At 43.3% G+C, this 26,753-nt stretch overlaps 2 protein-coding genes across 3 annotated transcripts; both read right to left on the bottom strand.

Annotated features, from left to right (window-relative positions):
• Window positions 1–237: 237 nt before the first annotated feature.
• On the bottom strand, window positions 238–7,468 carry LOC105934371 (photoreceptor outer segment membrane glycoprotein 2). 2 transcript variants are annotated; one of them, XM_036130549.1, is made up of 4 exons: window positions 7,316–7,468; window positions 5,757–7,038; window positions 2,265–2,511; window positions 238–568 (listed from the first exon to the last, which is right to left on the bottom strand). In XM_036130549.1, the coding sequence occupies exons 2-4, from the start codon at window positions 6,335–6,337 to the stop codon at window positions 314–316; spliced, it is 1,083 nt and encodes a 360-aa protein (XP_035986442.1). In that variant the 5' UTR covers window positions 6,338–7,038; window positions 7,316–7,468; the 3' UTR covers window positions 238–313. The 2 variants fall into 2 exon arrangements, with proteins under 2 accessions (XP_035986442.1, XP_035986443.1); XM_036130550.1 differs by having other exon boundaries at window positions 5,757–7,033.
• Window positions 7,469–13,432: 5,964 nt separating this feature from the next.
• Window positions 13,433–23,491, bottom strand: LOC105934369 (NACHT, LRR and PYD domains-containing protein 3). Its single transcript, XM_036130583.1, has 8 exons — window positions 23,398–23,491; window positions 19,478–19,772; window positions 17,550–19,314; window positions 17,283–17,456; window positions 15,577–15,747; window positions 15,006–15,179; window positions 14,837–14,883; window positions 13,433–14,316 (listed from the first exon to the last, which is right to left on the bottom strand). Exons 1-8 carry the CDS (start codon window positions 23,407–23,409, stop codon window positions 13,766–13,768), a joined length of 3,189 nt encoding a protein of 1,062 aa, XP_035986476.1. The 5' UTR covers window positions 23,410–23,491; the 3' UTR covers window positions 13,433–13,765.
• Between the last annotated feature and the right edge of the window lie 3,262 nt (window positions 23,492–26,753).

The raw sequence follows: 26,753 nt of genomic DNA, 5'->3' as shown, positions 1-26,753 counted from the left end.
AACCTGGAGTACCTGGAGAGAACCTTCACCTGTGCAGGGAGAACATGCAGGAAGGAGTGTGGAACCGAACCTGAGACGTTTTATCTCTGAGGCAACGGATGTAGGAGTATATGACCGTCTGCTTTAGCACCTTTGGTTGATGTCTTTCCCTTTTTTTAAAGCCCAGACCAGAACAGTTCTGGTTCCGGGACATTTTTTAAGTTTCTCTTGTTGCTTTTTATTTTTAAAGATGGCAAATCTTTGTTTAACTTTTTTTGTCTGAAGGCAGAACGTTTTGATGCTGTTTCCTCCACATCAGTTCAGAACCAGGGTGTCAGCTGGTCACGTTGACCCGGACTTGGTGCGACGGAACCTCCCGGTCCGCAGCCGCCGTCGGGACGTTGATGTTCGGGTCGTCGTCCACCTGGTAACACTTTCCCAGGTTCTTGATGATGTTGAAGTTGTAGCAGGCTGTTTCTGCCAGGCTGTTCTCCAGGATCCAGCCCTCCGACTCCGACTCTGGGTCACCGAGCCGGATGACGTTCTCCATGGCGGTCTGCAGGTACCGGACTCCGGTCAGAACCAGCAGCTAACAGAGAGAAACAGCACAGCACCACTTCAGAGAGAAAATTCTGTAAACTTTTATTTTGTCTTAGTGTAAGACAAGTTCATCCAAAACCCAGAGCAGGATTTCAGATTTAAACTGAATGGGATAATCTAGTGCAGGGATTCATCGGTGGAGTCAGAGTTCACCTTAACTTTACGTAAAATAAATACATTTTTCATGCTTTTTTATAGATATTGTCATTTTTAAAGCTACATAAACGCAAGTGTGAATAAACAGGAAGAGTAACAGAATAAAATAAAGTTTTAGATGCAGCTCACTGGTGGGTTGTGCTTTGATTAAAAAAATCCCAATATAGGTTTAACAGCCAAGGAGAAACTGTCTCTATGGCGGCCGGTTTTAGCAAACTGCGCTCTCTAGCGCCGCCCTGCAGGTAAAAGTCTAAACAGTTTGTGTCCAGGATGTGTGGAAAATGACTTGTTTACATCTGTAATTTTAGTTACAAGGTTTTTTATTTTTATATGTTGGATATGGTTTTATGCAAAGACAAACTTGCATGTGTGTAACATTTTTAAGTCACCGGCAGATTTCTTTAATCTGAGTTTGCTGTGTTTAATAACTGTACACCATTGTTTTTTAATTTTGTAAATCTGGCCTTTCTGTACCATCTCTTTCCAATCTATATTTTACCCATTTGAGTTTCTGCATGCTTTGACCTGTCAGTCACTTTACTGCTGCTGTCCTCTCCTGTGGAACCAACTCCCAGTTTTGGTCCGTGAGGCAGACACCCCGTCTACTTTTAAGACTAATCTTAAAACTTTCCTTTGTGACAAAGCTTCTAGTCAGAGTGGCTCATGTTACCCTGAGCTACCTCTATAGTTATGCTGCTATAGGCTTAGGCTGCTGGAGGACATCAGGGTCTATTTCTCTCTCTCTCTGCTGAGTTCTCCTACTGCTCTCCAATCTGCATTGTTTGTTGTTATTTCAGCTTTTAACTTTTTGTTCTCTGTAATTTTTCTCTTCATAGAAGGTACACCTGGTCTGGCGTTCTGTTAGCTGTGACATCATCAGGGGAGGCAGATCATCCTCTATTGCCATCTAACATAGAAAGTACTCCTGGGTCAATGTGAGCTTCTGAGCTTTCTGTGTCTCTGCTCTGTCTTCTCTAACATAGAAAGTACTCCTGGGTCAATGTGAGCTTCTGTGCTTTCTGTGTCTCTGCTCTGTCTTCTCTACCATAGAAAGTACTCCTGGATCAATGTGAGCTTCTGTGCTTTCTGTGTCTCTGCTCTGTCTTCTCTAAGCCCCAGTGGGTGGAGGCAGATGAGCGTTCACACTGAGCCTGGTTCTGGTTCTGCTGGAGGTTCTCCTCCCTGTTAAAGGGGAGTTTTCCTCTCCACTGTCGCTTCATGCATGCTCAGTATGAGGGATTGCTGCAAAGCCATCAACAATGCAGACGACTGTCCACTGTGGCTCTACGCTCTTTCAGGAGGAGTGAATGCTGCTTGGAGAGACTTGATGCAACCTGCTGGGTTTCCTTAGAGAGGAAACTTTCTCACCAACCTGGAGGATCTGATGGAGTCTGACTTTGGAAAGAACCTTGAGACGATGTGTTTCATGAATTGGCGCTATATAAATAAAATAAAATTGAATTGAATTGAATTGAACATCCCCACTGTGGGACAATAAAGGTTATTTCTATTCTATTCTATTCTACTACCTCAAAGAGCCATATGAGCAGCACTGTGAGGCCGATGGACTGCATGATCCCGGTGTAGTGGTCCAGCAGGGCCTGTTGGCAGCCTCTCCTCCACAGGTTCAGCTGCTGGCTCTGCTCGTCGTAGTGTGCGTGGGCTGCAGGGTTGCTGAGGTTGTGCTGGATGCAGGGTCTGGAGGACAAAGTGCTGCAGCAGCTGAAGGGAACGCTGTCCATCAGGTACTTCCCGTCCACGTTGCTCCTCACACGGCTGCAGAAAACATTGGTACATTATTGCCGTTTCACCGCTTTCATCTCAGCTCTTACTGCTGAACCGTCACGCACAAATGTGTCTGAACAAGACGCTAGCGGGTCATTTCACTGCCGAGCACAGACAGGTTATTTTGAGGGATCTAAACCTGCTGATTAATCCTTTGATGTCAGTATCCTCCAGGCTTAGTGGACAAGTGACCTCAATCTGAAAATCATCTGCTCTCGTTAAAACATCCACATTAAAACTGTCCTTACAGGTAAATTTCCATAAGAGTTCAGCAATCATGGATAAAACTCTCCTGGGAGGAAAGCAGGTCTATTAATGTCCATGCAAAAGCCTGCAACCCAGAACCAATTCAGACGAAACTGAATCATCAGATCTCAAAATGTGTGTTTTTGTAAAGTCAATATGTCACAAAGCGACGCTGAATGTCATGGCTGTTATGTCTGATTACCCTTTTTCAGGTAATTTGCTGCTAACCTCTGAGAGAAGACACTATAAAGCCAACAGCCATATTCAGTCTGTCCATCCATTGTCTTCCACATGTTGACATCTGGTCACATGGGGCGGCAGGTCCAGGTGGACAACCCAGATCTCTCTCTCTCTCTCTCTCTCTCTCTCTCTCTCTCTCTCTCTCTCTCTCTCTCTCTCTCTCTCTCTCTCTCTCTCTCTCTCTCTCTGCGCAGCAGCAATCTACCTTCATCCTCACATTAGCCTGGAATCAGCCACCCTGTGGCGGGAGTTTGAATCCGTCACTGTTATAATATTTCTCAGTTATCAATGTTAACTGATGACCATAGCTAAGGGTTAGAATGTAGACAAAGGACACTCTTCTGAGGACCAAAATGTCCACACTTTGGACAACGAAGACAGATGGTTTGAAAGGGGTGTGAAGGAAGCCATCTACGTTAAGAGAGAAACCAACCTTAAACAGAGGAGGAGGCCTTAGGTTCTAACTCTCAAAAACTTACAATACAGCTATAGGATTAATTCCAGCCAATCATCACCTCAGTTCTCACCCTCAAACATTGTTCCTTTAAGCCAAGCCAATAACGACCCTAACGACTCCTCGTTACAGAGGAGTGGACCAGATTTCTGTCCATTCTGCTGGCTTTAACGACCGCCCATTACTAAGGGGTGGACCTGTTTCTGTTGAATCTGCATGTTATCTAAGCCATTACAGGCCTTTGTTTGGCAGTAGTATAAAGCTTGTTACTCCAGACTTTTTGAATTGTGAAAGCTTCCTGGAAAGGAAGTGAAACGTCTTCAACTACGGAAAACAAGTCCAGTTGCTTTGTTTTTTTTACCTTTTTTGGGAATGTAGATAAAGCAACCATCAAGGGAATTGGCTTTTTGTCTTCGCTCTTTCTTCACCATGAAAGACTGACGTTGCAGACAAGCCCCTGTTTTATGTTTCCATCGCCTGCTCCATGCTGCCATCACTGGTGAATCAGGGTGCCGTCCCCCTGGAGGGGGATGACTGTCATCTCCCTCCAGGGGGACGGCAGATGGCTGCAAAGCTCTCCGGTTCTGGATGAACGTCATGGTCTGAAGATGCCAACAGGATCAGGTTAACAGCAAGAGGCAAATATGAGATCCTGGGATCTGACACTTCAGAAACCACCATCTGCACAGTGACAAGTTCAGGTCCTGTCCATGAATGCCAGCTGGATGGATGAAGGTCCATGTTGGATACGTTGAAGCTCCACTTTGGACCCAAAATGCAGTCACAGCTCTTGTTGTACGACTGGACAGCCATTGGGGACTTCCCTGGCACCCTGTCCTCCTGCAGCACCCTTTAAAATGTCTCAAGGAGCATAGCTATGACCTATTGTGTATCTTTTAATGTAATATGATGTTTACCTGGTCATAATCAAGCTATGTCCAATTCTCTAACCACAGCGTTGATGTTCTGCATATTGCCTCAACAAACCAAGAAAATCCCAGCGCTGCTCCAAACAAGGTCCTAATCCATCTATACATCTCCTGCTCCATCCTACCAGACACCATGACAGGTAGTTGACTTTCTCCACTCGAGCTCCCAGACGATGATGGAGTCTCTTAGGTGGGGGCAACCCAGTTTTTGCAGGAATTCATCCGCCTTTATCCAGAATCTTATTGGTTCAGTTATGCCAAATCAATTGCTTTTCATTTTGGCCCATCTCATTCTTCACTCAAACAGTCTAGAGGGATCTACAACTCCAGTCCTGGAAGTCCGGTGTACCGGACCTTTTAGATGTGTCCCTGTTCCAACACACCTGAATCAAATGGCTGCATTACCTCCGCAGTATGCAGTCGTCTGAAATGTTCTAACCATAGCTTTCATGGAGTCTACACTCAGAACTCTATCATGGGGAGGAAAGGCGATTTCAGATAGTCTTTAACTCCGACGTCCTTCATAACGTAAACGCTCATGGATGATGGGAGTCAGATCCGGGCCTACAGCCTTCTGAACATGAACTACAAAGTGCCGCTCTCTTCTCTCCGGAGAATTTTGTTGATTTCTGTGAGGTGGCTGTGCTGATATGTCATTAAATAACTGTATAAATATACTGACTGCACAGACAGCTCTGATCATGGCGGCCACTGATGCTCTACCACTTTGGCTAAATAGTCCTGGCCAATTAGACCTTTTCAGATGCAACCAAGTTCTCCAGAGTCCTGCTAACTACCTGATTATTTGACCCAGGTGTGTTGAAGCAGAATAACAGACCTGAAGGACGGGAGACTGGTCTAGACCAACACCTGCATCACCCTGTGCATTGTTAACTGCTTTCAAAGTAGACAGTAGACCAATGTCAGTCAAGCTGGACATAGAGAGTATTGGTGAGGTACCTGTACACTGCTAGGCTTCTAAAAGCTGTAAGTCTTTAACGATGGAACAAAAACTACCTTAATAAAAATTTTACACACTGCAAAAACAGAACTAAAAATAAGTAACATTTTCTTGAAATTAGTGTATTTGCCCCTGACTTGAGCAGGTAAATAAGATTATCTGTCAATGGAAAGAGTATTTTTACCCCTAAAATAAGATAAATAGATGTACTGCACTTGAAATAAGTAGATGGATATGAGTTGTTCCTATTTTAAGTGCAAAAATCTTACTCCATTGACAGATTATCTTATTTACCTGCTCAAATAAAGTACAAATACACTACTTTCAAGAAAAAAAATTACTTATTTTTATTTCTGTTTTTGCAGTGCAAGCTTTGAAGACTTTCCGTGAGTCTGCGTAAACTTACTCCACCACAGCACTGTCGGTCATGTCGAGGTAGCGGTTGCTGACCCACTGAATCTGAAACCAGTCTCGGTAGTCGGCGTTGCCGCAGCACTGGAACTGGATCTGCAGCAGGTCCAGGGTTTTCTTCAGGTAACAGCGGCCAGGTGTGTCCGTGTCCTTATAGAAGCGCATTGTGTTCCTCAGGCCCAGGTACAGGGACTCCTCCAGCTGACTGCGGACGCTGTAGCACATGAGCGCCCCCGCCAGGACACAGGCGGTAAAGAAGAAGGTGCAAACGATGTACGGCATCATCACCAGCTTCCAGCGCAGGAACTTGTTGGTGTCGGCGCAGTCCAGGCAGATCTTACTGCCGAGGTAGTTGATGCCGCAGGCCGCCAGTCCTGTGGTGATCAGCATGTGTGGCACGTAGAGAATGCCCTGCTCTGACATCACTTCCTGCCACTTCTGGATCTCTATTTTGAGAAACAGGCCCAGTCCGAAGAGAATGGCTCCGGTCACGACAGAGATCCAGTTGAGCAGCCAGAGGACTTCAGCTAGTTTCTCCCTTTCGGTCTTGGTGAAGGTGATCTTACCGACTGCCATGTCGGCCCTCTGGTTGAGAGGGACCTACGTCCAGGAGGAACCCAACATGGTCAAATCCAAGCGGGCCTCTGGGCTGCAGAACCAAAAACTACCACTTGGGGTTTGATCATGTGCATCTCCAGCATCAAAAACATAACAGCTACTTCTGAGTATTTTGTTTGCCAGGAAGTAGTCTAAAGTTTTGAGCTAATTAGATGTTGCTTCATGTGTTTCCTTCCAGTGGAAGAAAGGTTCCTCCTTTATTACAGTTTTTAAGGCAGTGGCTTTTAATAAATTATAAAACAATATTTCTTAAATGTAGGTCAAGAAGGCTTAGCCTAGCTGAAGGCACCAGTAGGAAGCACTTTAATCTGCATGCTTTCTACACAGCCATCCTTTCCAGCCTAGAGGACAACATGATGTGTCTTCATCTTGAACCGGGACAGAAGAACTCCACTTTTCTGCCCGGCTGCTCGTAAAAATGTGACTTCGGCTCAGGAAACGGCTGTGAGAATAATCTATCAGGACACGGCTCGGTCATCTGGTCCACAAGGGAACCGACGCAGTCAGAGGTCCAGAGTGGGTGTCGCCTTTGTCTTTGGGAAGGCTCCAAGATGGAGGAAGAGAAGGAGAGCTTGACGCTGCCAGCAGGGTGTCATAAGGAGCTTAAAGAGGTATTTCTGTTTCTCCACAACTCCAAAGACTCAGCGAGGACGTCTGACCTGCAGAGAACAAGGTCAAAGTTTCACTAAACTCACACCGATGTTATGAAACATCATCATTACAGCGCAGACCCTGCTGACGTATTTCTTTCCAAAGTCAATGAATGGATAATAAAAGCTTTAGGACGTCTACTCTCAACATAACTAGGGAGACAAATTTATCTGTAACAGTAAAATATTCTGAATAACACATGAAGTGCAGCACAGTTTACAGTCAATAACACTTCCAGCCTGTGAGAAATAAAGACAGCGACTGAATGGGACAAACAAATCTGACCTGAAGCTGGGATCTTCCACCGTGGAGAGCAGCTTTAATCGCTACGCTCCCGCTCCGGGTTCACAGCAGACTGCTGGTATCTCCTGGAAAAGTTCGATCCGCCACAGTTTCAGCCATGAAGCAAACACTGCATTTCTGAAAGGCCGGCCTCACTTCCCATCCTGCGCTTCTAATCTCCTTACAGCTAATCGGGCTTGTTGTAAGCTGCAAGATCTGCCACCATCACTTGGATTGTTAGCAGGAAGCTGAATTCAGCGAATAAACTCATTTTGCTTTCAGCATCATAAAGTCCATCAATAGTTTTGTAGCTGGTCTTAAATAAGAGACGAGTTTTAAAAGCTGGAGAAGGAGCGAGGAAAAGCAGGAACAATAGTGTCCAGTCAGTGCAAACATCTGAAAACATCAAGTTAAACTGTTCTGTGTTTTATTCTTGTTGGCATCTCCTACATCCCGAAGTCTTTAGATTAAAACAATACCAATAATACTCGCAGATAAATCTAAATATGGTTCATTCTCAAGGAATGTTTCAGCTTATTATAAATAGAACAAAACCATCAGAAAATGTTCACATCTTCGAGCTTTTCTACATTTTCCCAAAAAAAAAAAAAACTCCCAGAAACTTCTATTGAATTTTATTGGGATTTATGTGACAAACCAAGACTAAGAACACAGGGGCATAATGTTGAAGGTTTTTAGGAGCCTTTACAAATGAAAGTCGGGCAAATCCATTCAGCTCCTTTTCTTCAGATAGCCTGAATTAAACCCAGAACAGTAAAATAACCAGCAGACGGGTCAGGGAGGAAGTTCTGGTCCAGTTTAAAGCCAGGTTCTGAGTTCTGATCATTATCTGGACCTGTAGGGAGGATGGATCACCTGCAGACCTACCAGGACATGGACGTCCACCTGGACAGACACTTGTCTCCACATGTTCCTCAGGGTTTTCATCTTGTGCTTTTGTGTCTTTATTTAAATCCTTGTTTTCATCGTACAGCCTCCGAGTTCCAGCCCTACTAAAACCTCACAGAACCTAAAAATGTAATTTAGCTTTAGATTTACTCTAATCCTGAGATCTTCCAGTGGTCCATCTTCTTGTTTTGAGGATAAATTAGCAGTCTCACTACATGACTGACACTTTCTGCTGCTTGTTTCTCTACAGACTTTTATACATACAGTAACTTTTCAGCAATTGATCTGTAATTGTAAATAATTTCCTTCTGGGATTATTAAAGTATGTCTGATTCTGAATAAATAATACAAAACTGTAGAAACTGCCAGCTCAACAAAGTAAGAGAAATAACTAGACAGCAGATTTTGATTCTGTTATCTAGCTTCTTGGTTGAATCAACAGACTTGATTCTTGATTTGAAGCTTTAGATTAAAACAAATCAGTTTACAGATTAAATCTAGATTACTAGTTACCTATGTCGATGACCCCCTTTATCAACAGGGGCGTGAATACTTTTGTAAACTGCTGTAAGTAGTTTGATAGGAAGTAGCACCTCCTGAAATAAAGGGGATTATTACAACTTCATTTTTTGTCTTTTATCATTTTTGTTTGATCAAGCAATGATCACCGAGAAATATTTATCACAGACCCCTTTATAGGTCCCAAACCAGGATTATTACTGCCATGATACATGGATTGCTTCATTTTATGTAGGTTTTTTTTTTCATACGTTCTTGTGATGAAGAATTTGATCCCATAGAAAATGTCTTATCTTTATAATCAAAGGGGTGGAGTGTGATGGAAAATTGCAGCTTGGGTTCTAAGTTCAGCAGCACACCACCCCCACTGTAAACAGTGTTGGTACTGCACTGCTTCCCCCTGCTGAGACGCCGGATAGTGGACCAGAATCGCTTCGAAGCCGTACGGAAGTCTTTCTCCATGGCCTCTCCAAACATGGTCCATTCAGACTCAATGTCCCCCGCCTCCCTCGGGACGTGTTTAAAGTTCTCCCGGAGGTGGGAGTTAAAGCTCCGCCTCACAGGGGACTCTGCCAGACGTTCCCAGTAAACCCTCACAGTGCGTTTGGGCCTGCCCGGTCGGACCGGCTTCCTCCCCCGCCATCGGAGCCAACTCACCACCAGGTAGTGGCCGGTGGAGAGCTCCGCCCCTCTCTTCACCCGAGTGTCCAAGACATACGGCCGCAGGTCAGATGAAACGACAACAAAGTCGATCATTGAACTGCGGCCTAGGGTGTCCTGGTGCCAAGAGCACATATGGACACCCTTATGCTTGAACATGGTGTTTGTGATGGACAATCCATGACGAGCACAGAAGTCCAACAACAAAACACCACTCGAGTTCAGATCAGGTGGGCCATTCCTCCCAACCACGCCCCTCCAGGTCCCATTGTCATTGCCCACGTGAGCGTTGAAGTCCCCCAGCAAAACGAGGGAGTCCCCAGGAGGGGCACTCTCCAGTACCCCTTCCAAGGACTCCAAAAAGGGTGGGTAATCCGAACTGCTGTTTGGTGCATAAGCGCAAACAACAGTCAGAACCCGTCCCCCCACACGAATGCGGAGGGAGGCCACCCTCTCGTTCACCGGGGAAAACCCCAACGTGCAGGCACCGAGATAGGGGGCAACAAGTATGCCCACCCCAGCTCGGCGCCTCTCACCATAGGCAACTCCAGAGTGGAAGAATGTCCAGCCCCTCTCAAGGAGACTGGTTCCGGAGCCAGAGCGGTGCGTCGAGGTGAGTCCGACTAACTCTAGTCTACCCTAATTTTAACATATTTTATTAGAGTTTTTCCAGACAAACAAATGGGGATGGAAGTGAATGCTCTTCAAAGTTTCTACAAGCCTGAATCTGAAAACCCGTCACCCCCCTGAGGCAATACTTTGTAGAAGCACCATTTGCTACGATTACTGAGACAACACTTTTTGAGCTATTGCTCTACCAGCTTTTGCTTTTAAATCTTTCCATTTGCAAAATAGTTCAAGTCAAACTGGACGGAGAGTCTGAACAGTGGTGTCCATGTGTTGCGACAGATTAACAAGCAAGTTTGGATCTAAACTTTGACGGGGTCATTCTAAAAAGATTTTTATGGAAATGATTGCATTGTAGTTCTGAATGTATATTCCTTCATCTCAACTATGTTAGTTTAAACATTTAAGCAGGACAAACTAAGACAAATAGATTAATAGTAGATTAAGTGACAAACCCCAGTTTGTTGGGGATTTTTTTCCCCATTAAACAGACTTTTTCCAGAATTGTCCTATTTCCATCATACTCATCAACTCTGACCTGCTTCCTTCTTCCCATTACAGAAAATCCCCACAGCATCATACTTTCACCCCCATATTTGATAATGGAGTTAATAATCACCCTCAGCAGGATTCTGGAGGGGGCATGGGAGTTTGCCCAACCAGTCTACATGTGCTTTGTGGATCTGGAGAAGGCATTCGACCGTGTCCCCCGAGGGATCCTGTGGGGGGTACTCCGGGAGTATGGAGTACCGGGCCCTTTAATAAGGGCTGTCAGGTCTCTGTACGACCGGTGTCAGAGTCTGGTCCGCATTGCCGGCAGTAAGTCGGACTCGTTTCCGGTGAGAGTTGGACTCCGCCAAGGTTGAAGTTTGTCACCGATTCTGTTCATAACTTTTATGGACAGAATTTCTAGGCGCAGCCAAGGTGTTGAGGGGATCCGTTTTGGTGGCCTTAGGATTGCGTCTCTGCTATTTGCGGATGACGTGGTCCTATTGGCTTCATCAGGGCGTGATCTACAGCTCTCACTGGAGCGGTTCGCAGCCGAGTGCGAAGCGGCCGGGATGAAAATCAGTGCCTCCAAATCCGAGACCATGGTCTTGAACCGGAAAAGGGTAGAGTGCCTCCTCCGGGTTGGGGAGGATGTCCTGCCCCTAGTGGAGGAGTTCAAGTATCTTGGGGTCTTGTTCAGGAATGAGGGGAGGATGGAGCGGGAGATCGACAGGCGGATTGGTGCAGCGTCTGCTGTGAAGCGGGCGCTGTACCGATCCGTTGTGGTGAAGAGAGAGCTGAGCCAAAAGGCGAAGCTCTCGATTTACCGGTCGATCTACGTTCGTACCCTCATCTATGGTCACGAGCTTTGGGTCGTGACCGAAAGAACGAGATCCCGGATACAAGCGGCTGAAATGAGTTTTCTCCGTAGTGTGTCTGGGCTCTCCCTTAGAGATAGGGTGAGGAGCTCAGTCATCCGGGGAGGACTCAGAGTAGAGCCGCTGCTCCTCCACGTCCAGAGGAGCCAGTTGAGGTGGCTCGGGCATCTGGTCAGGATGCCTCCCACGTTTTATTTTAATAACTTACACAGGAACCAGAAATCAAACGTCGGTTTTTAGTTTAGAAATAAATAATGTCTCATGTTTTCGGCAAAACAAAGCTTGAGGAAGTAACCTTTCTATTATTTATAGATTAACGGTGCTCTGTGCAGACATACAGTAACTCTGTCAGGCTTCTCTTTATAAAGACACAGTAGGTGTTCATAGGTAACATCCGTGGTTTATGTTCATCTGTAAAGCTTTGCTGCATAAACCCCACAGTATCTCAGCGCCTTCTGTCCGTCAGCTCTAACTGAGACCGTTACTGCTCCTCTCAGTGGTCCTTCCTGCTAATTATTCTTCCTCAGCTCTATGCCCTCATTGGTCTCAGCTGCTCCTCATTTCCTCTTGACTGCGTTCACCTGTCTAATGCTTCATTTCTCCAGACCCACTGTCTACTCTTCCTGGTTTTCTTTGCTCTCTGCTGGTTTCTCTGCTTTCTCTCTTCTCTTTTGCCTTCCTGATTCCTGTCATGTCCCTGCATTTGCTACCTTTATGTATGAATATCTGTGAGTTGTTTTTTTATATAATACTAAACTTCTTTTTACCCCTTCTCTCTCTGCTACCATAAGGTAGGTACGGTCAGGTAAGTTTATTTATATAGACGGTTCAAAGTGCCACCATGACACGTTCTCCCATCATGCACCATGGTCATGGAATAATCTTCAAAAATCTTTTAGATAGCAACTTTCACAACCGTGACAGATTTTAATAATATCATAAAAAATCCAGCGACGGTGGAATTTAACTTTTTTTTTTGTTAAGAGTTCACTCAATTTTAATCAGAATTGTACATTTTTATTGTGTAAATGTTCACATTATTTTACATTTTCTTTAATTTCCTGGTTAAAGGAGCTATAACTAATACTGACACCTGGTGGCTGAAATCGGTAAAACAGCTTGCCAATCACAATCTAATCTGCCGTTTTTAAACGGTGTGTTGCTCTTGTGAATTTTTACTTCCACAGGATGAGTATATTATGCTGTAATCTGTTCTAGTTCTGCTCCGCCTCTCCTTTTAACCTCCATGGCTGCAGCCTGCAGCTCATTTGCAAAGATAAAATACCAAATGCTGCACTCTGTGTTGGGAACCCTGGGAACTCCCTAATGATTGGCTCAGGAACCAGGAAGTAAAGGCGGGCTACATTCTGAATCAAAGTAGTTCTGGACCGTAGCTCCAGGTTTGAAAGGAGAGAGACATGACTAAGATATTGTTTATGAAAGGGACTTCTTCTTCTTCTTCTTCTTCTTATTATTATTATTATTATTATTATTATTATTATTATTATTATTATTATTATTATTATTATTATATAGGGAATGTTACTTCCATCCTGGGTGACATTTGAGAATGATTTAGGTTGATTTACACTAAATATCTTGCTTATAGCTAATTTAATTAATTGAAAATAATCCATACTGATCTTCATAGAGGTCCAACAGTTGAGATGTTGATTCCAGATATTTTCCAGGGAAAGACAAGACAACACAGCATTAAGAGTGCTTTGATTATCAGCATTATTTGCTGAAGTTCTGCAGACAACACAGACAACATATCAGCTTCCCCACATTTAATTTATTCACCATAACCCAACAAAATGCACACAATCAGATGTCTAAAACCCCCATACACTCATTGAATTACAATGTAACAACATGGCGCATCAATTGATGCTTACAGGCAATTGACAGAGCATTAAAATCTGGATAAACAGAGAAATCAACACACAATTTAAGTTTTTTAACTATTGTGAACGTGAAAGTTACCATATCTCCAAGCAAACAGGTAATGTAGTTTCCACAAATAAAATCCTCTTGAAACTACAAAAAATATACAAGCATCACTAGTTTGTCTGCTTAACTTCGTCTGAATAACTTTGTCCAGAGAATGAAAATCATTTGAGAGGCAAACTACAAATATTTGGATTCAATGAAGAAAACTTTTTAAGCCTGAAAGAACCTTCACCACCCCAGACAGTTTGATCTGCTTAACTAATTTAGCATCTTCAGTAAGTAAACTCCACTTGAAAAGGAACACAATACAAAAAAAAAAATAGTTTTAACTGAATTTAACTCACCAGAAAGAACAACAAATATGTAATGAGACAGACTGAGATATTGCTTTACATCATTCCAGCCTTTCAGTCTCCATCTACACCTCACACAGAGACACGGAGGAACCGTAGGCCCAGCACCCGAACCCAAAGCCAAACGACGGGTAGACCGGGGCCGTGAACGTGGCCTGGAAGGTGTGCAGGTGGTGCAGTTCGTCCGAGGCGACGCTGTAGAACGACACGATTCCCGCAGGGACGTCCACATAAACGCCTATCCTGCTGGACATGGAGGAGTACAGCAGCGTGTGGACCGTTTCCTTCTTGTTGTGCCAGAAGGTAAATTGCTTGTCGCTGCAGATGAGACTCCAGCACTGATCGTTCCAGCCCAGCCTGCAGTCGGCCGTGGGTCCCTTCCTGCTGATCCGCTTGTAGCTCACGGCTATGATCACAGGTCCTTCCCTCTTCACCTCCCAGTAGCTGCGACCCGTCAGACCATTTTTGCAGAGCAGCTGCCAGCAGCAGTGGTCGAAGCGGTCTGGGTGATCCGGATACGGTTGCTCCTCCCTCACCACGGTCACCTTCTTGTTGTCCTCGGACAGTTGGAGGTTTCTGTGGGCCGTGTTCGGGTCAAACTCAAGCTCGCAGGCGTCTAAGGAAAGAAGCAACGAGATGTCATGCGTCATCATTGATTCGATTAAATTCTGTTTACTGCCAATTCACATCTAGTGTCCTCTCAAGGATCATCACAAAAAAGTCATTTTGGTTTAATCAGACAGATTCCAAGTAGAGTACGTCCAGTCAAAACAATGCAGACAGGTTCAGGTTATTATTCATGTTGGTTCAGAGTTTTCCCTCTGAGGAAAACCAGCAGCTTGCATCCAGTCATTGACCTGCAGCAATCCCTCATACTGAGCATGCATGAAGCGACAGTGGAGAGGAAAACTCCCCTTTAACAGGGAGGAGAACCTCCAGCAGAACCAGAACCAGGCTCATCTGCCTCCACCCACTGGGGTTTTTATTTGTTTTTAATTTTCTCCATTATTGCTTTCTGTGTCTAAATGCACAATATACAGTTTTGTGTCTTAGTTCACGATTCACCAGAGAAAAGTTTATTCCAATAAAACACGCCAACAAACTGTATTCAGTATGGATACATTAGGTTAGCTTACACTTTTTCAGACCCGACTTCAGCCTCTGTTCTCCACAGTTCTCCACTCTGCAGGAACAAAAAACAGTGAAACCGGTTTAATGGCTTTGAATCCCAAAACAATTTTCTACAAAGATTTTATCTAAACGATGCCTATCAAATATCCATCCTTGAAATATGCTTTTTCATACTTGAGCGTTTCCAGTCGGCACTGTTTGTGCTTCACGCCACTGGTCAGCAGAGTGACTCCTTGGTCTCCGGGGTCGTTGTAGCTCAGGTCGAGCTCTTTCAAATGTCTGGGGTTTGTGTGCAGGGCGGTGGCCAGGAAGCGGCAGCCTTCCACGGTAATCTGGCAGCCAGAGAGCCTAAAAATACACAAACAAACAGCTTTAATATGCTCTGCAATCATTTTCAGTATTCCATCAATATAAAAGCTTTTCCATGAGTTTCAGCTGTCTGTGGACGAAATAGAGATTTATCATTCCCCACCTACAGTGATTAAAAAGTTTTGACAACTCACAATAAAAGCTCAATTTAACCTAAATCAGATTTAAACAACAAGGTGCTTCATTTGTTCCAATTTGATCTCAGTGATGGCACCTTAAGTTCAGTATGCAAAAAAAGTTATAAAATATGTTTGTTTGCGCAGGTACAGCTTGAACCTGCAATCAAATTTCATAAAACACAAGGAAATAAATATTCAGCCCAGACAGGAGCTCTTACAGATATAAATGCAAAGTGAACTTTACTGTTGAGGCTGACCTGAGAGATTCCAGTTTGCACTGCGGGTTTTCCAGCCCACCACATATGTTCTGCACTCCTGAATCGGTCAGATCATTGTTGCTTACGTCCAGCACTCTGAGACAAGCGTGGGAGCTGATACTTGTAGCCAGAGTGTCACAAGATTTCCATGACAGCTTGCAACCGATCAGTCTGAGGAGGAAAATCAGTCACAGAAATTATGCAAGAGCAACAGCACCTACAGGGAAAAGACTTGGAGCGGTCTGCACCCTTTCCCAGCCCACCAGAACGTCTCAGACCATTTTCAAACCTAACAGTGCATCAACTTTTAGTCACTGAAATGTTGGCGATGGTTTTCACTCAAATGTATATTTAGCATTAACTACAATTACATACATATGTACGTGTAGGTACGTATGTATGTAGGCGTGTATATATATATATACCACTATGAATGTAAATAAGACACCATATGCCCATTCCTATTTCTTTTTGTATTTTTTTTGGTATTCTTTCTGATCCATTGTATATATGAAGATTCACTGTATATAACTGAATGCACCTTCCCTACTCTGCACCTTCTTGTATGAGCCGATGTGACGAGTGAATTTCTGCATTGTGAGATCAATAAAGACTATCTTATCTTATCTTAATTATGATGCGAACACCAGCAAACTGTCATCTGAAGTCATGCACCCTGAGATTGTAAAGAAATTAGAATTGGGGGGGGGGGGGGTCTAGTAAAAGCCAGAACCATCTTCCAGGATGAAATAGCATTAATTACTTTAAGATGGTGCCCAGATACAAACTTCTAAATGAGTGTCTCACCTAGACGACGACCGATGTGCGAAAACATGACCAAAAGAAGATCAAACCCATCTTTGTGTTTGGGGAACAGAAGGGTGCCACCTCCAGACTGAGGGAGCGGCTGAAATCAATCAGCTCTAATAAGGTCCAGAAAGCGCCGGGCTGAAAGACGCCACTGAGACGCTGATGATGGCAGAGGCCAGGATGGATAACACCAGGAACCAACGTGGATTGGTGCAGTTTTCAACTTTTACGGTTGATTTACTGATGTTGTCCAAAACTTACCAAATATGAATGTCCCCTATTCATCACTGTGACCACCCAGAACCTTAAAATGGGTTTTTGTATTCTACACCCACTTAAGGCCCATTCATACCTCACGTAAAAGACGGATACGTGTGGAGTGTTTCAAACGTTCTAACCGTTGATTTCGTCTGTATTTTGACACGAAAATTGGGAGCTTACGATTACGGACGAAACGGATCAATACGGAGCAATACTACCGGAAAAAGGTGGGGGCGCTATTGAGTTTGTAGTACAAAATGTCAACAAAATCACGAAGGTTATAATTCTGGGCTTTAAACAATGGCGGGATTCGAGGAACGACTTGCAGAGCTTGTCCGCAACTACTCACACATATGATGTGTCGTGTCCGAGGCACAATTATTGGCACCCAGCACCGCCACCTAGAGGAAATATTGGTTATTGCGCACCTCAACGGACGGAGGTATGAAGGAGTCAACGGATAGAACGTACGGACAGAAATACGGACGTGTAGGCCAAACGTAGGGTATGAATGGACCTCAAGAGAACTTTGGACCCTTAATATGGCAGTTTGCAATTTTCCATGTATCTACTGCTGTTGCAAAAACTACAGTAGTGGCAAACAAACTACAAATAGCCACTTAATAAATCCTGACCTGAGCGTCTCAAGCGAACAGTTTGGACTCTCCAGGCCAATGGCCAGTTGGGTTACTCCTGAATCGCCCAGGTTGTTGTAGCTCAGGTCCAGCTCTTTCAGAATGGAGCCCTTGGAGCTGAGGATTGAAGACAGAACTGCGACGCCTTTCTCTGACAGTTCGCACGCGCTCAAGCTGAAACGGCAGAAAGACAAACGTATGGTCCACAAATCTTTTCATGTTGGTTGAAATGACTGATGAATGAGAATGTGCGTATTTGTCTCTTACCAAACTCTTTTGGCAGTTTTCACCACCGGAAGCAGCCGCATAAAAGCCTCCTCTGAAGAGCCGTAGCTTTTCAGGTCAAACGAGTCGTTTTCTTTTTCTGCCAGCAAGAGGAAGACCAAGGCAGACCACCGAGCAGGAGACAAATGATCCACAGAGAGATGCCCAGAACCCATGAGCCTTTGGATCTCCTCCACCAGAGAATTATCATTGAGTTCGTTCAGGCAGTGGAGCAGATTGAAGCTCTGTTCTGTGGAGAGATCCGCATCGAGCTTCTCCTTGACGTACCTGGCTGCCTCCTCGGTGGCCTGGCTGTTGTTCTCGTTCTGTTTAACCAGGCCTTTTAACAGACTCTGGCTGGATGGCAGCAAAAGCCCCAGGAGGAAACGCAGAAACATGTCCAGGTCTCCGCTTGGCCTCTGCAGGGCTTTATCCACAGCAGTGTGCTGGGGATTAGTTTTACCTCTCGCAAGCATGCCCATCCAAGAAGACTGTGTTTCGCCGAGCACGTTGACCTGAGAGTTGATGAAAGTGAGATGAACATAGAGAGCGGCGAGGAACTCCTGGACGCTCAGGTGGGTGAAGCGGCACACCTTGTCCTGGTTATTTTCACCTTCTTCTTTAAAGATCTCAGGGAATATACCTGTGAAAACTGACACTGATTTAACGTTGATACCAGAAGCTTTAAGCTCCGGTTCGTAAAATACGAGGTTGCCTCTTTGCAGCTGCTCAAACGCCAGTTTTCCCAAAGTGAGGATCTTGTCCTTGCACGACTGATTCCACTGCGGCTCTGCCTCGGTCACGGCCTTCTGTTTGAACTGAACCAGCAGGAAGTTGATGTAGAGCTCAGTCAGAGTCTTTGGGAGTTCTTCTTTCCCTTGGCTTTTCTGCAGGTCTTCCACAACCGTAGCGGTGATCCAACAGCAGACTGGCAAGTGGCACAAGGTTTTCAGGCTTTGGGATGCATTGATGTAAGGCATAATTTTGGCTACCAGCTTTTCATCTCCACACTTCTTCCTGAAGTACTGCAGCTTCTGGGCGTTGTTGAAGCCTGTGACCTCTGTCACCAGCTCAACACAGTCCGATGGGATCTGACTGGCAGCTGCGGGTCGTGTGGTTATCCAGATGTGGGCAGAGGGAAGCAGGGTTCCTCTGATGAGGCTCGTCAGCAGCGCATCCACTGACGCAGAATCTTTGGTCTGACTGACCTTCTTGTTGAGACGGAAGTCCAGAGGAAGTCGGCTCTCATCCAGACCATCGAGGATGAAAACAACCCGGAGCTCCTCAAACTTTGGGATATCTGCCTCTTTGATTTCAGAGAAGAAATGATGAACTAGTTCAACCAGACTGAACTTTTTGTCTTTCACTGCATTTAGCTCTTTGAAGCTGAATGGAAAGATGAAGTGGAAGTCCTGGTTGGCGTTGTCCTCGGCCCAGTTTAGTGTGAACTTCTGCGTTAGGACCGTTTTCCCAACGCCGGCCACTCCAGTCGTCAGGACCTTCTTTACTGATTTACCAGGGGGGCCTTTAAAGATGTCATCAATTCGAATGCTTTTCTGTGAGTTGGCTGTTTTCCTGGATGCTGATTCGATCTGCCTGATCTCGTGTTCTTTGCTGAATACTTTGTCCTCTTTTATTGTCAGCTCCATTTCTACATAGATTTCCTCTTGTGCCTTAGATTTTCCAACCTTTTTGGTTTGTTCCATTGCACCCTGCAGCTTTCTGATAAGGCTCTCCTTGAAACTTGACTGGCAATCAGCAAAACCCTCTGAGGGAGATAATGATGGACAGAATCAATAATACTGCATGTTGCTAAATGTTATGAAACTAAACTTGAATATCAACGTAGGTCCTAAATTAGATGCCGGTTTCTACATTTTTGCATTTCCTGTTGTAGATCTTCCATGACCACAAATCATTCATTGCCATACCTGATATGGGCTCGCCATCTTGGCCGGTCAGAACCCTCACCAGGTCGTTACGATCAAGCTTCCTTAAAAGCCTTTTGGTCACCACCAGAATATTTTCACAGTAGGTCTGCAGCATCTGATCCACTGTGTCCGTCCGATCTGCTTTGTCGATCCGGCTCTTTGGAATTATTGGGAAGCCTCCCAAAGCCTCCGGCTTCTGCAAATACCACTTAAACTCTTTCAGCTCATTGTCTGCCAGATCTTTCAGCGTCCGCAGGACCAGCTCCTCAGCTGCTGGGGAAGCAGTCCCTTTCCCCTGAGAACATTGTTAGAAATTTCATCTTGAGTTGCAATAATTCATCATGATGTCTTTAGATCTTTACAAATTTGAAAGGACATGTGCAATAACCAAATCTGAAGGGATTAACCTCTGGTTTGATGTGGGTCTGCAGAACTGAGAGAGGAAATCGATCTGGATCCTTCTCACCAGGCAAAATTCTAAAGGCTTCAAATGTTTAATTTTGGGATCTTAATCTTTAACTAACTTGAAAGGCTGTTGATGTTCCGACCTACTGAGGACTATAGTGGACTAAGGAGACTAAACGTGCTTCTGGTTGGAAGCAAAACATATTTTTTTCCCAAAATTCAGGAAACAATGAAACCCAGCAGACGTCCAGTTACACTTTGTTGCAGAGACTTATGTAAAGTACTCAGATATACAATTTACCACCACACACCTTTAGGTAGTTTGACTAAGATTACATTGTTTTACCGCCATAACTTCTAACTGTAATGTGTCAGCAACTGAATCCATTCAACTGCATCTCATTAACCAGACCGCTACATTTCTAATTTAAAAACTTTAAGTTGATGAACCTCAATGCAGCAACTTATTGTCTTTCTGCACGTTTCTCTACTTTTTAGGAAGTCTCTGATATTGACCTCTCATCTCTGAAAACCTTTATAAGTGAGTTTAATTATAGGCGACGATATATAAAGATTTCCTCATTTCCAAAGTATTGCACTGAGTGGTAAAAGCAAGAAGGTCTTACTGTTTCAAAACATGCCAGTGGCAATAATTGCTGCTCTGTTTCTATCAATTTAAATATTTCTGAGCACTGTTGGAGCCAATATCTGGAAGTGGATAGAACATGCGTGTTATTGCAGCACATTATTGCAGCATGTTAACCTAGCATGTTATTGCAGTACGTTAACCTAGCATGTTATTGCAGTACGTTAACCTAGCATGTTATTGCAGCACGTTAACCTAGCATTTTATTGCAGCACGTTAACCTAGCATGTTATTGCAGTACGTTAACCTAGCATGTTATTGCAGCACGTTAACCTAGCATGTTATTGCAGCACGTTAACCTAGCATGTTATTGCAGTACGTTATTGCAGCGTGTTAACCTAGCATGTTATTGCAGCAGGTTAACCTAGCATGTTATTGCAGCAGATTAACCTAGCACGCTATTGCAGCACGCTATTGCAGCACGCTATTGCAGCACGCTATTGCAGCACGCTATTGCAGCACGCTATTGCAGCACGCTATTGCAGCACGCTATTGCAGCACGCTATTGCAGCACGCTATTGCAGCACGCTATTGCAGCACGCTATTGCAGCACGCTATTGCAGCGTGTTAACCTAGCATGTTATTGCAGCACGCTATTGCAGCGTGTTAACCTAGCATGTTATTGCAGCACGTTATTGCAGCGTGTTAACCTAGCGCGTTATTGCAGTACGTTATTGCAGCACGTTAACCTAGCATGTTATTGGCCGGTGTCCCTGCAGGTTTCACATGTGTCCCTGATCCAACACACCTGATTTACTTCCCCAGTGTGCTGTCAAGTTCTCCAGAGTCCTCCTAATGACCTCATTATTTGACTCAGGTGTGTTGAAGCAGAGTAACAAATAAAAGTTGCAGGACACCGGCCCTCGAGGACCAGGATTGGGGACCACTGGTTTAAACAGTTATAAACTGATTTTCCACAGTTTAATATATGTGGATTACGAATTGTGTTTTGGTCATCAAACTGTGTGCAGATAACATGTTTTCGTGCTGCTGGGTGATCATAACCAGCAAAGAACTGGTTGTAGGTGAGGCCGGCAGTTCCTTGGCCTCTAGGCAGGGGGCGCTCAAGGGACACTGCTCCTGATCCCAAAACTGTAGAGTGACAGCAAGTTATGGATGTTTTATTAGTGAGTTATGCTGAACAAGTAAGGCACTAAAAAGACTCTAAACATCCAGCCGGAACAGGACTGATGAAGGAAGGCTTTCCTCCCTGGCAGTGAGCTCCTCTGAGACTGAGAGACTTTTAAAACTGAAGAAATCCATCATAACTCATAAACTGTTACCAATCAAATGACAAATAATTTTGTATTATTTTTTTTCATCAAAGAAAAAATATTTTTTTCCATGTCTCTTGGTGAATTGATTTGGCTCAGTCAGTCTCCTTCAGCACTTTGCAATGAATCTACTCTGTAGAGTTTATTTATTTGTAAATCTGACTCTGATGACGTCAGTGCCTCACCAGCTAAAAACCTCTTGGTGTTATAGAATATGCTACAGGCTCCAGTTCATAGAAGTGGAGAAAGAACTGCCTCGTGATGGACTGGTGACCCAGTCCGTCATAACTGCTTACAGCTCTGGTTTAGCTGTATTTTCTGTGTTTTTAACTGTGCTTAACGTTCAGTTATAAAATGATTCAGCCATAAAATATAAACTGGACAAGCAACATCTTAAACACCAAGCTTCTCAGTGATGCTGTGTTGCAGTGACAGAGTAATCATCCCTCACAAAGAGCATCTTATTCCTGTATTTGCACATCTGTCATCAAGTCAAAGCAAAAGTGAAATCCATCATTTTTTACCGGGCAACTTTCCAAAACGCATAACATTTGGTGTAGCTCTTTATTTCCTTTTAAATCTGAACAAAAAGGGGCTGGTCTCAGCTGTTCCCTGCATTAAATACACTGCAGTAAAAAAAAAAAAAAGGTTTCAATTTGCAAATGTAATCAACTTTACCGCCTTTTTAAACCGATGAATCACCTGGATACCACAAAGCAAACAGATAAGAGGCTCTGATTGGCTGAAAACTACGTGGATGAGAAGTCCTGTAACTCTAACTGATGCAGTGAGCAGCTTCTCGGTTTTTAAATAGCTCTTTTTTTAGGAGATTCATCCTGTTGTGGAAAATATGTTGATCTCCTAAAGAGTAAAATTTTTGGCATCAAGCCAGGAAACCATCTACGGGGATTGCTGAAGCTCCCACCAGTAAATGACTTCTTCTCCACTGGCTCGGCCATTTTAAAGGATGAACATTTCAAGAATAGTTGGTCTTAACTTGAAGTAACTCAAGGAGGATGGGACATCATACATGGATGTGCACCCTCTGACTCGCCCATCATCTTTACCAGATCTAGATGAAAAATTAATGCAACTGTGGGTAGAGATAATTGCTGTGACATTGCAGACGTTTAATTAAAGCCGTGCAACGGTGAATGAGTGCTGCAGTCAAAGCTAAAGGAAATATGAGAGGATTTGACTTTCTGTTTTTGGACAGAGTAAGAGGAAGATGGTAGGAAAGAAAAGTGAAAAAAAAAATATTTAAAAAATGACATAAAAAGGAATGAGCCAGATGATGAATCAGTGCTATCATTTTATAATCCCCTCAAAAACATCAGTGGGAGAAAATATCCTCCAACTGAGTAAAACAGGATTTTGTGGCTTTGATTGGCAGAATTTTACATCTTTTCCACCTTTAAACTCTCTCTTTGCTCCTAAACCACATAGTTTACAATCCTCTCCATAAATCTTATGTCGTTGTTTCAGTGAATTATGTCTCACTTTAAAGGAGCTTATAAAATGAAAGCAATTCAGTTAAAAACTGACATAAAACCGTCATTGCACAGGTAGATCCTGCTCAGGTGAGATGCTCTTACCTTGTTGCTCATCTTCCCTCAGCTGCAGAGCAACACACCAGAATCCAGACACTTCTCTGCTTGGTTCCTCTGTGCTTAAATGCTCATATCCTCAGTGATGTGACCGCTGCAAAGGGAGGGTGTTACCTGGAGGCGGAGCTTCAGGAAGCTTTACTGCTGCTTTTTAAATCTCATAATTAGTACTGGACGATAATTTAATAACAATATAAATGATCGATAGGAAAAAAAGGGTCAATAAAAAGTTTAATAAAACAAAAGTTTTCCTTCCTTTTTTTCATTCTAACCATGTAGGTTAATATTACTTCATTACATCCTCCCAACCAATCACAACGCAGACCCAGGAACCAAGCTCCACCCCCTTCAGAGAGTTCAGAGAGCACGCGTTCTTTTTTCTTTTTTAAAAACTTGCAGTTTTGGTAAAAAGTTAGTTAAATAAAGGGTTAAGTTTGAATTTAGTGTTTGTCTGTATCTTAAAATATATTTTTAATTTGTTGATAATTATTGATATCGATCAATATGATTTCTATTCTATCGATATGATTTTTTTCTCCATCGTCCAGCCCTGGTCATAATCATGTGAGACACGGAACTGAGCGGCTTTTATTTTATTTTATTTTATTTTAGGGAGTCTGATTGTGCTAAACGTCCATGACAGGACGTCCTGCATGGAGAAGATGTCTCTATTCATCATCCAATGTTTCCTGTGTTGAACCTATTTATGGAGGAAAAGACGTTCAGTTCTCCTTTTCTATTCGACGGATCCATGTTTTTATCTTCTGTGGCTGATTCTGTCTTTAATTCATCCTTTTTTTGCCGCACACAGCAGACAAGCGTGTACTTCCTCCTCTTTCTGTCTGCAGGCCGCTGCCATGAAGCCGAGGAAGCAGCTTTCTGTGGAACTTCATGGGGCTTCAGCTCAGACCAGTTTCACAGATAATTTACCGACTGTTGGCACCCACACCTGCTGATGGGTTTTCATTTTCACTCTGGCAGCCATGCTTCTCATTCCAGCACAACGTTCCTCCAGAAGCATTTTAGCCCTGAACAAAGAACCCGCACTTTATTGTTTGATCCAGTGCAAAGCAGTTAGTGTTCAGCTCGTTTTACGGAGTAAATTTGCTGTCAGCTCAAACTAACTCGACACCGTCATCAACATCTAAACTGCTGGCAACAAAAGTAAGCACACTCCAAAGTGAAAATGTCCAAATCGTCATCAGCAGCAGCAGCAGCAGCAGCCTTATTTCTAAAGTGCTTTAACACCAGCCGCAGCTGAAACAAATAATAAACAATCATGGATAAAATGATACTAAAAACCCAACAATAAATTAAGAAACCGGCTAAAAACACAAAAAATGACACAGAAAACAGATAAAAATAATACAAATTAATTAAAATCAAACTCAGTTGGGTTGAAGAACAGGGAGTAAAAGTACGTATTTAGACGAGTTTTAGAAATGGAGGGTGAAGGTAGCACCTTTCTTAAAGGAGAAGTCCGGTCATAATCAGAATTCAAACTGCTGAAAGTACTTTAAATATAAAAGTATTACATACTTTTCAATAAATTTTAAGTTTTTTTAATTAAGAGTAATTTTTATTTAGATGTCTTTGTTAACGGTGTGACTTCCTCATTGCGTTCTGCATTAGACAATGTAGCTCCCTTGAAAAAGAAGGTGATTATTCACAGGAAGCTGGCTCCCTGGTTTAATTCAGAGCTGCATTCCTTGAAGCACAATGTTAGGAGATTGGAGAGAAAATGGCGCTCTACACACCAAGAGGAATCCTACCTAATCTGGAGGGACAGTCTATTGTTGTATAACAAGACCCTTCGCAGAGTTAGAGCAGCATATTTTCCATCATTAATTGAGGAGAATAAAAATAATCCTAGATTACTCTTCAGTACAGTTGTCAAACTTACCCAGAGCCACAGCTCTGTTGATCCATCCATTCCCTTAGCTCTTAACAGTAATGATTTTATGGGATTCTTCATAAATAAAATTGATTCCATTAAAAATAAAATAATTGGCATCCTCCCAAACATGATTACCTCGTCCTCAGTAAGTGAGGCAGCATTGGAGGAACCTTTAGAACCTGTGCAGTGTTTGAACCGTTTAGAAGCAGTAGAGCTTTCTGAGCTATGTAAAATTTTAGCTTCATCTAAACCTTCTACCTGTATGTTAGACCCAATCCCAACCAAGTTGTTTAAGGAGGTATTCCCTTTGATCAGTGGCACTATTTTAGACATGATTAATCTATCCTTAGTAAATGAATATGTACCACAGGCTTTTAAAGTAGCTGTTGTTAAACCTTTACTTAAGAAACCATCTCTTCAAGATGAGTTAGTAAATTACAGACCTATATCTAATCTTCTTTTCTTATCTAAAATTCTTGAGAAAGTAGTTGCTAATCAACTATGTCAACATTTACAAAGTAATGACCTACTTGAGGAGTTTCAGTCAGGCTTCAGAGCTCATCATAGCACTGAAACAGCTCTGGTGAAGGTCACTAATGATATTCTCATGGCCTCAGATAATGGACTTGTGTCTATACTTGTCCTGTTAGATCTCAGTGCTGCATTTGACACAGTTGATCACAATATTCTCCTACAAAGACTTGAGCATACTGTAGGGATTAAGGGAAAAGCATTAGGCTGGTTTAAATCTTATCTGTCGGACAGATTCCAGTTTGTTCGTGTTAATAATAAATCTTCCTCAAACTCTAGGGTCACTTGTGGAGTACCACAGGGTTCAGTCCTTGGACCAATTCTATTTACTATATATATGCTTCCGATAGGCAAAATTATCAGACAGCATGGGATTAATTTCCACTGTTATGCTGATGACACGCTATAATTATCCATAAGTTATGATGAATCCAATCAATTACTTCGACTGCAGTCATGTCTTGATGACATCAAAAGCTGGATTACTTTAAATTTCCTGCACTTAAATTCTGACAAGACAGAAGTTGTAATCTTTGGACCAGAGTCCTCAAAAAATAAAGTTCTTAATCAATCACTTAATCTGGGTGGCATTAACTTGGCCTCTAGTAATAAAGTAAAACATCTTGGTGTTATTTTTGACCAAGACATGTCATTTAAATCCCATATTAAACAGGTTTCAAGAGTTTCCTTTTTTTACCTCAGGAATATCGCCTAAATTAGAAACATTCTGTCCAGGAGTGATGCTGAAAAACTAGTCCATGCATTTGTTACTTCAAGGCTGGACTATTGTAATTCTTTACTATCAGGAAGTCCACAAAATGCAGTTCGAAGTCTTCAGCTGATTCAAAATGCTGCAGCAAGAGTTCTGATGAAAATCAACAAGAGGTATCATATTTCTCCAATTTTAGCTTCCCTT

Source organism: Fundulus heteroclitus, unplaced genomic scaffold (assembly GCF_011125445.2).
Source record: "Fundulus heteroclitus isolate FHET01 unplaced genomic scaffold, MU-UCD_Fhet_4.1 scaffold_36, whole genome shotgun sequence".
Taxonomy (NCBI): domain Eukaryota; kingdom Metazoa; phylum Chordata; class Actinopteri; order Cyprinodontiformes; family Fundulidae; genus Fundulus; species Fundulus heteroclitus.
This window is presented reverse-complemented; position numbering and strand designations above follow the sequence as displayed.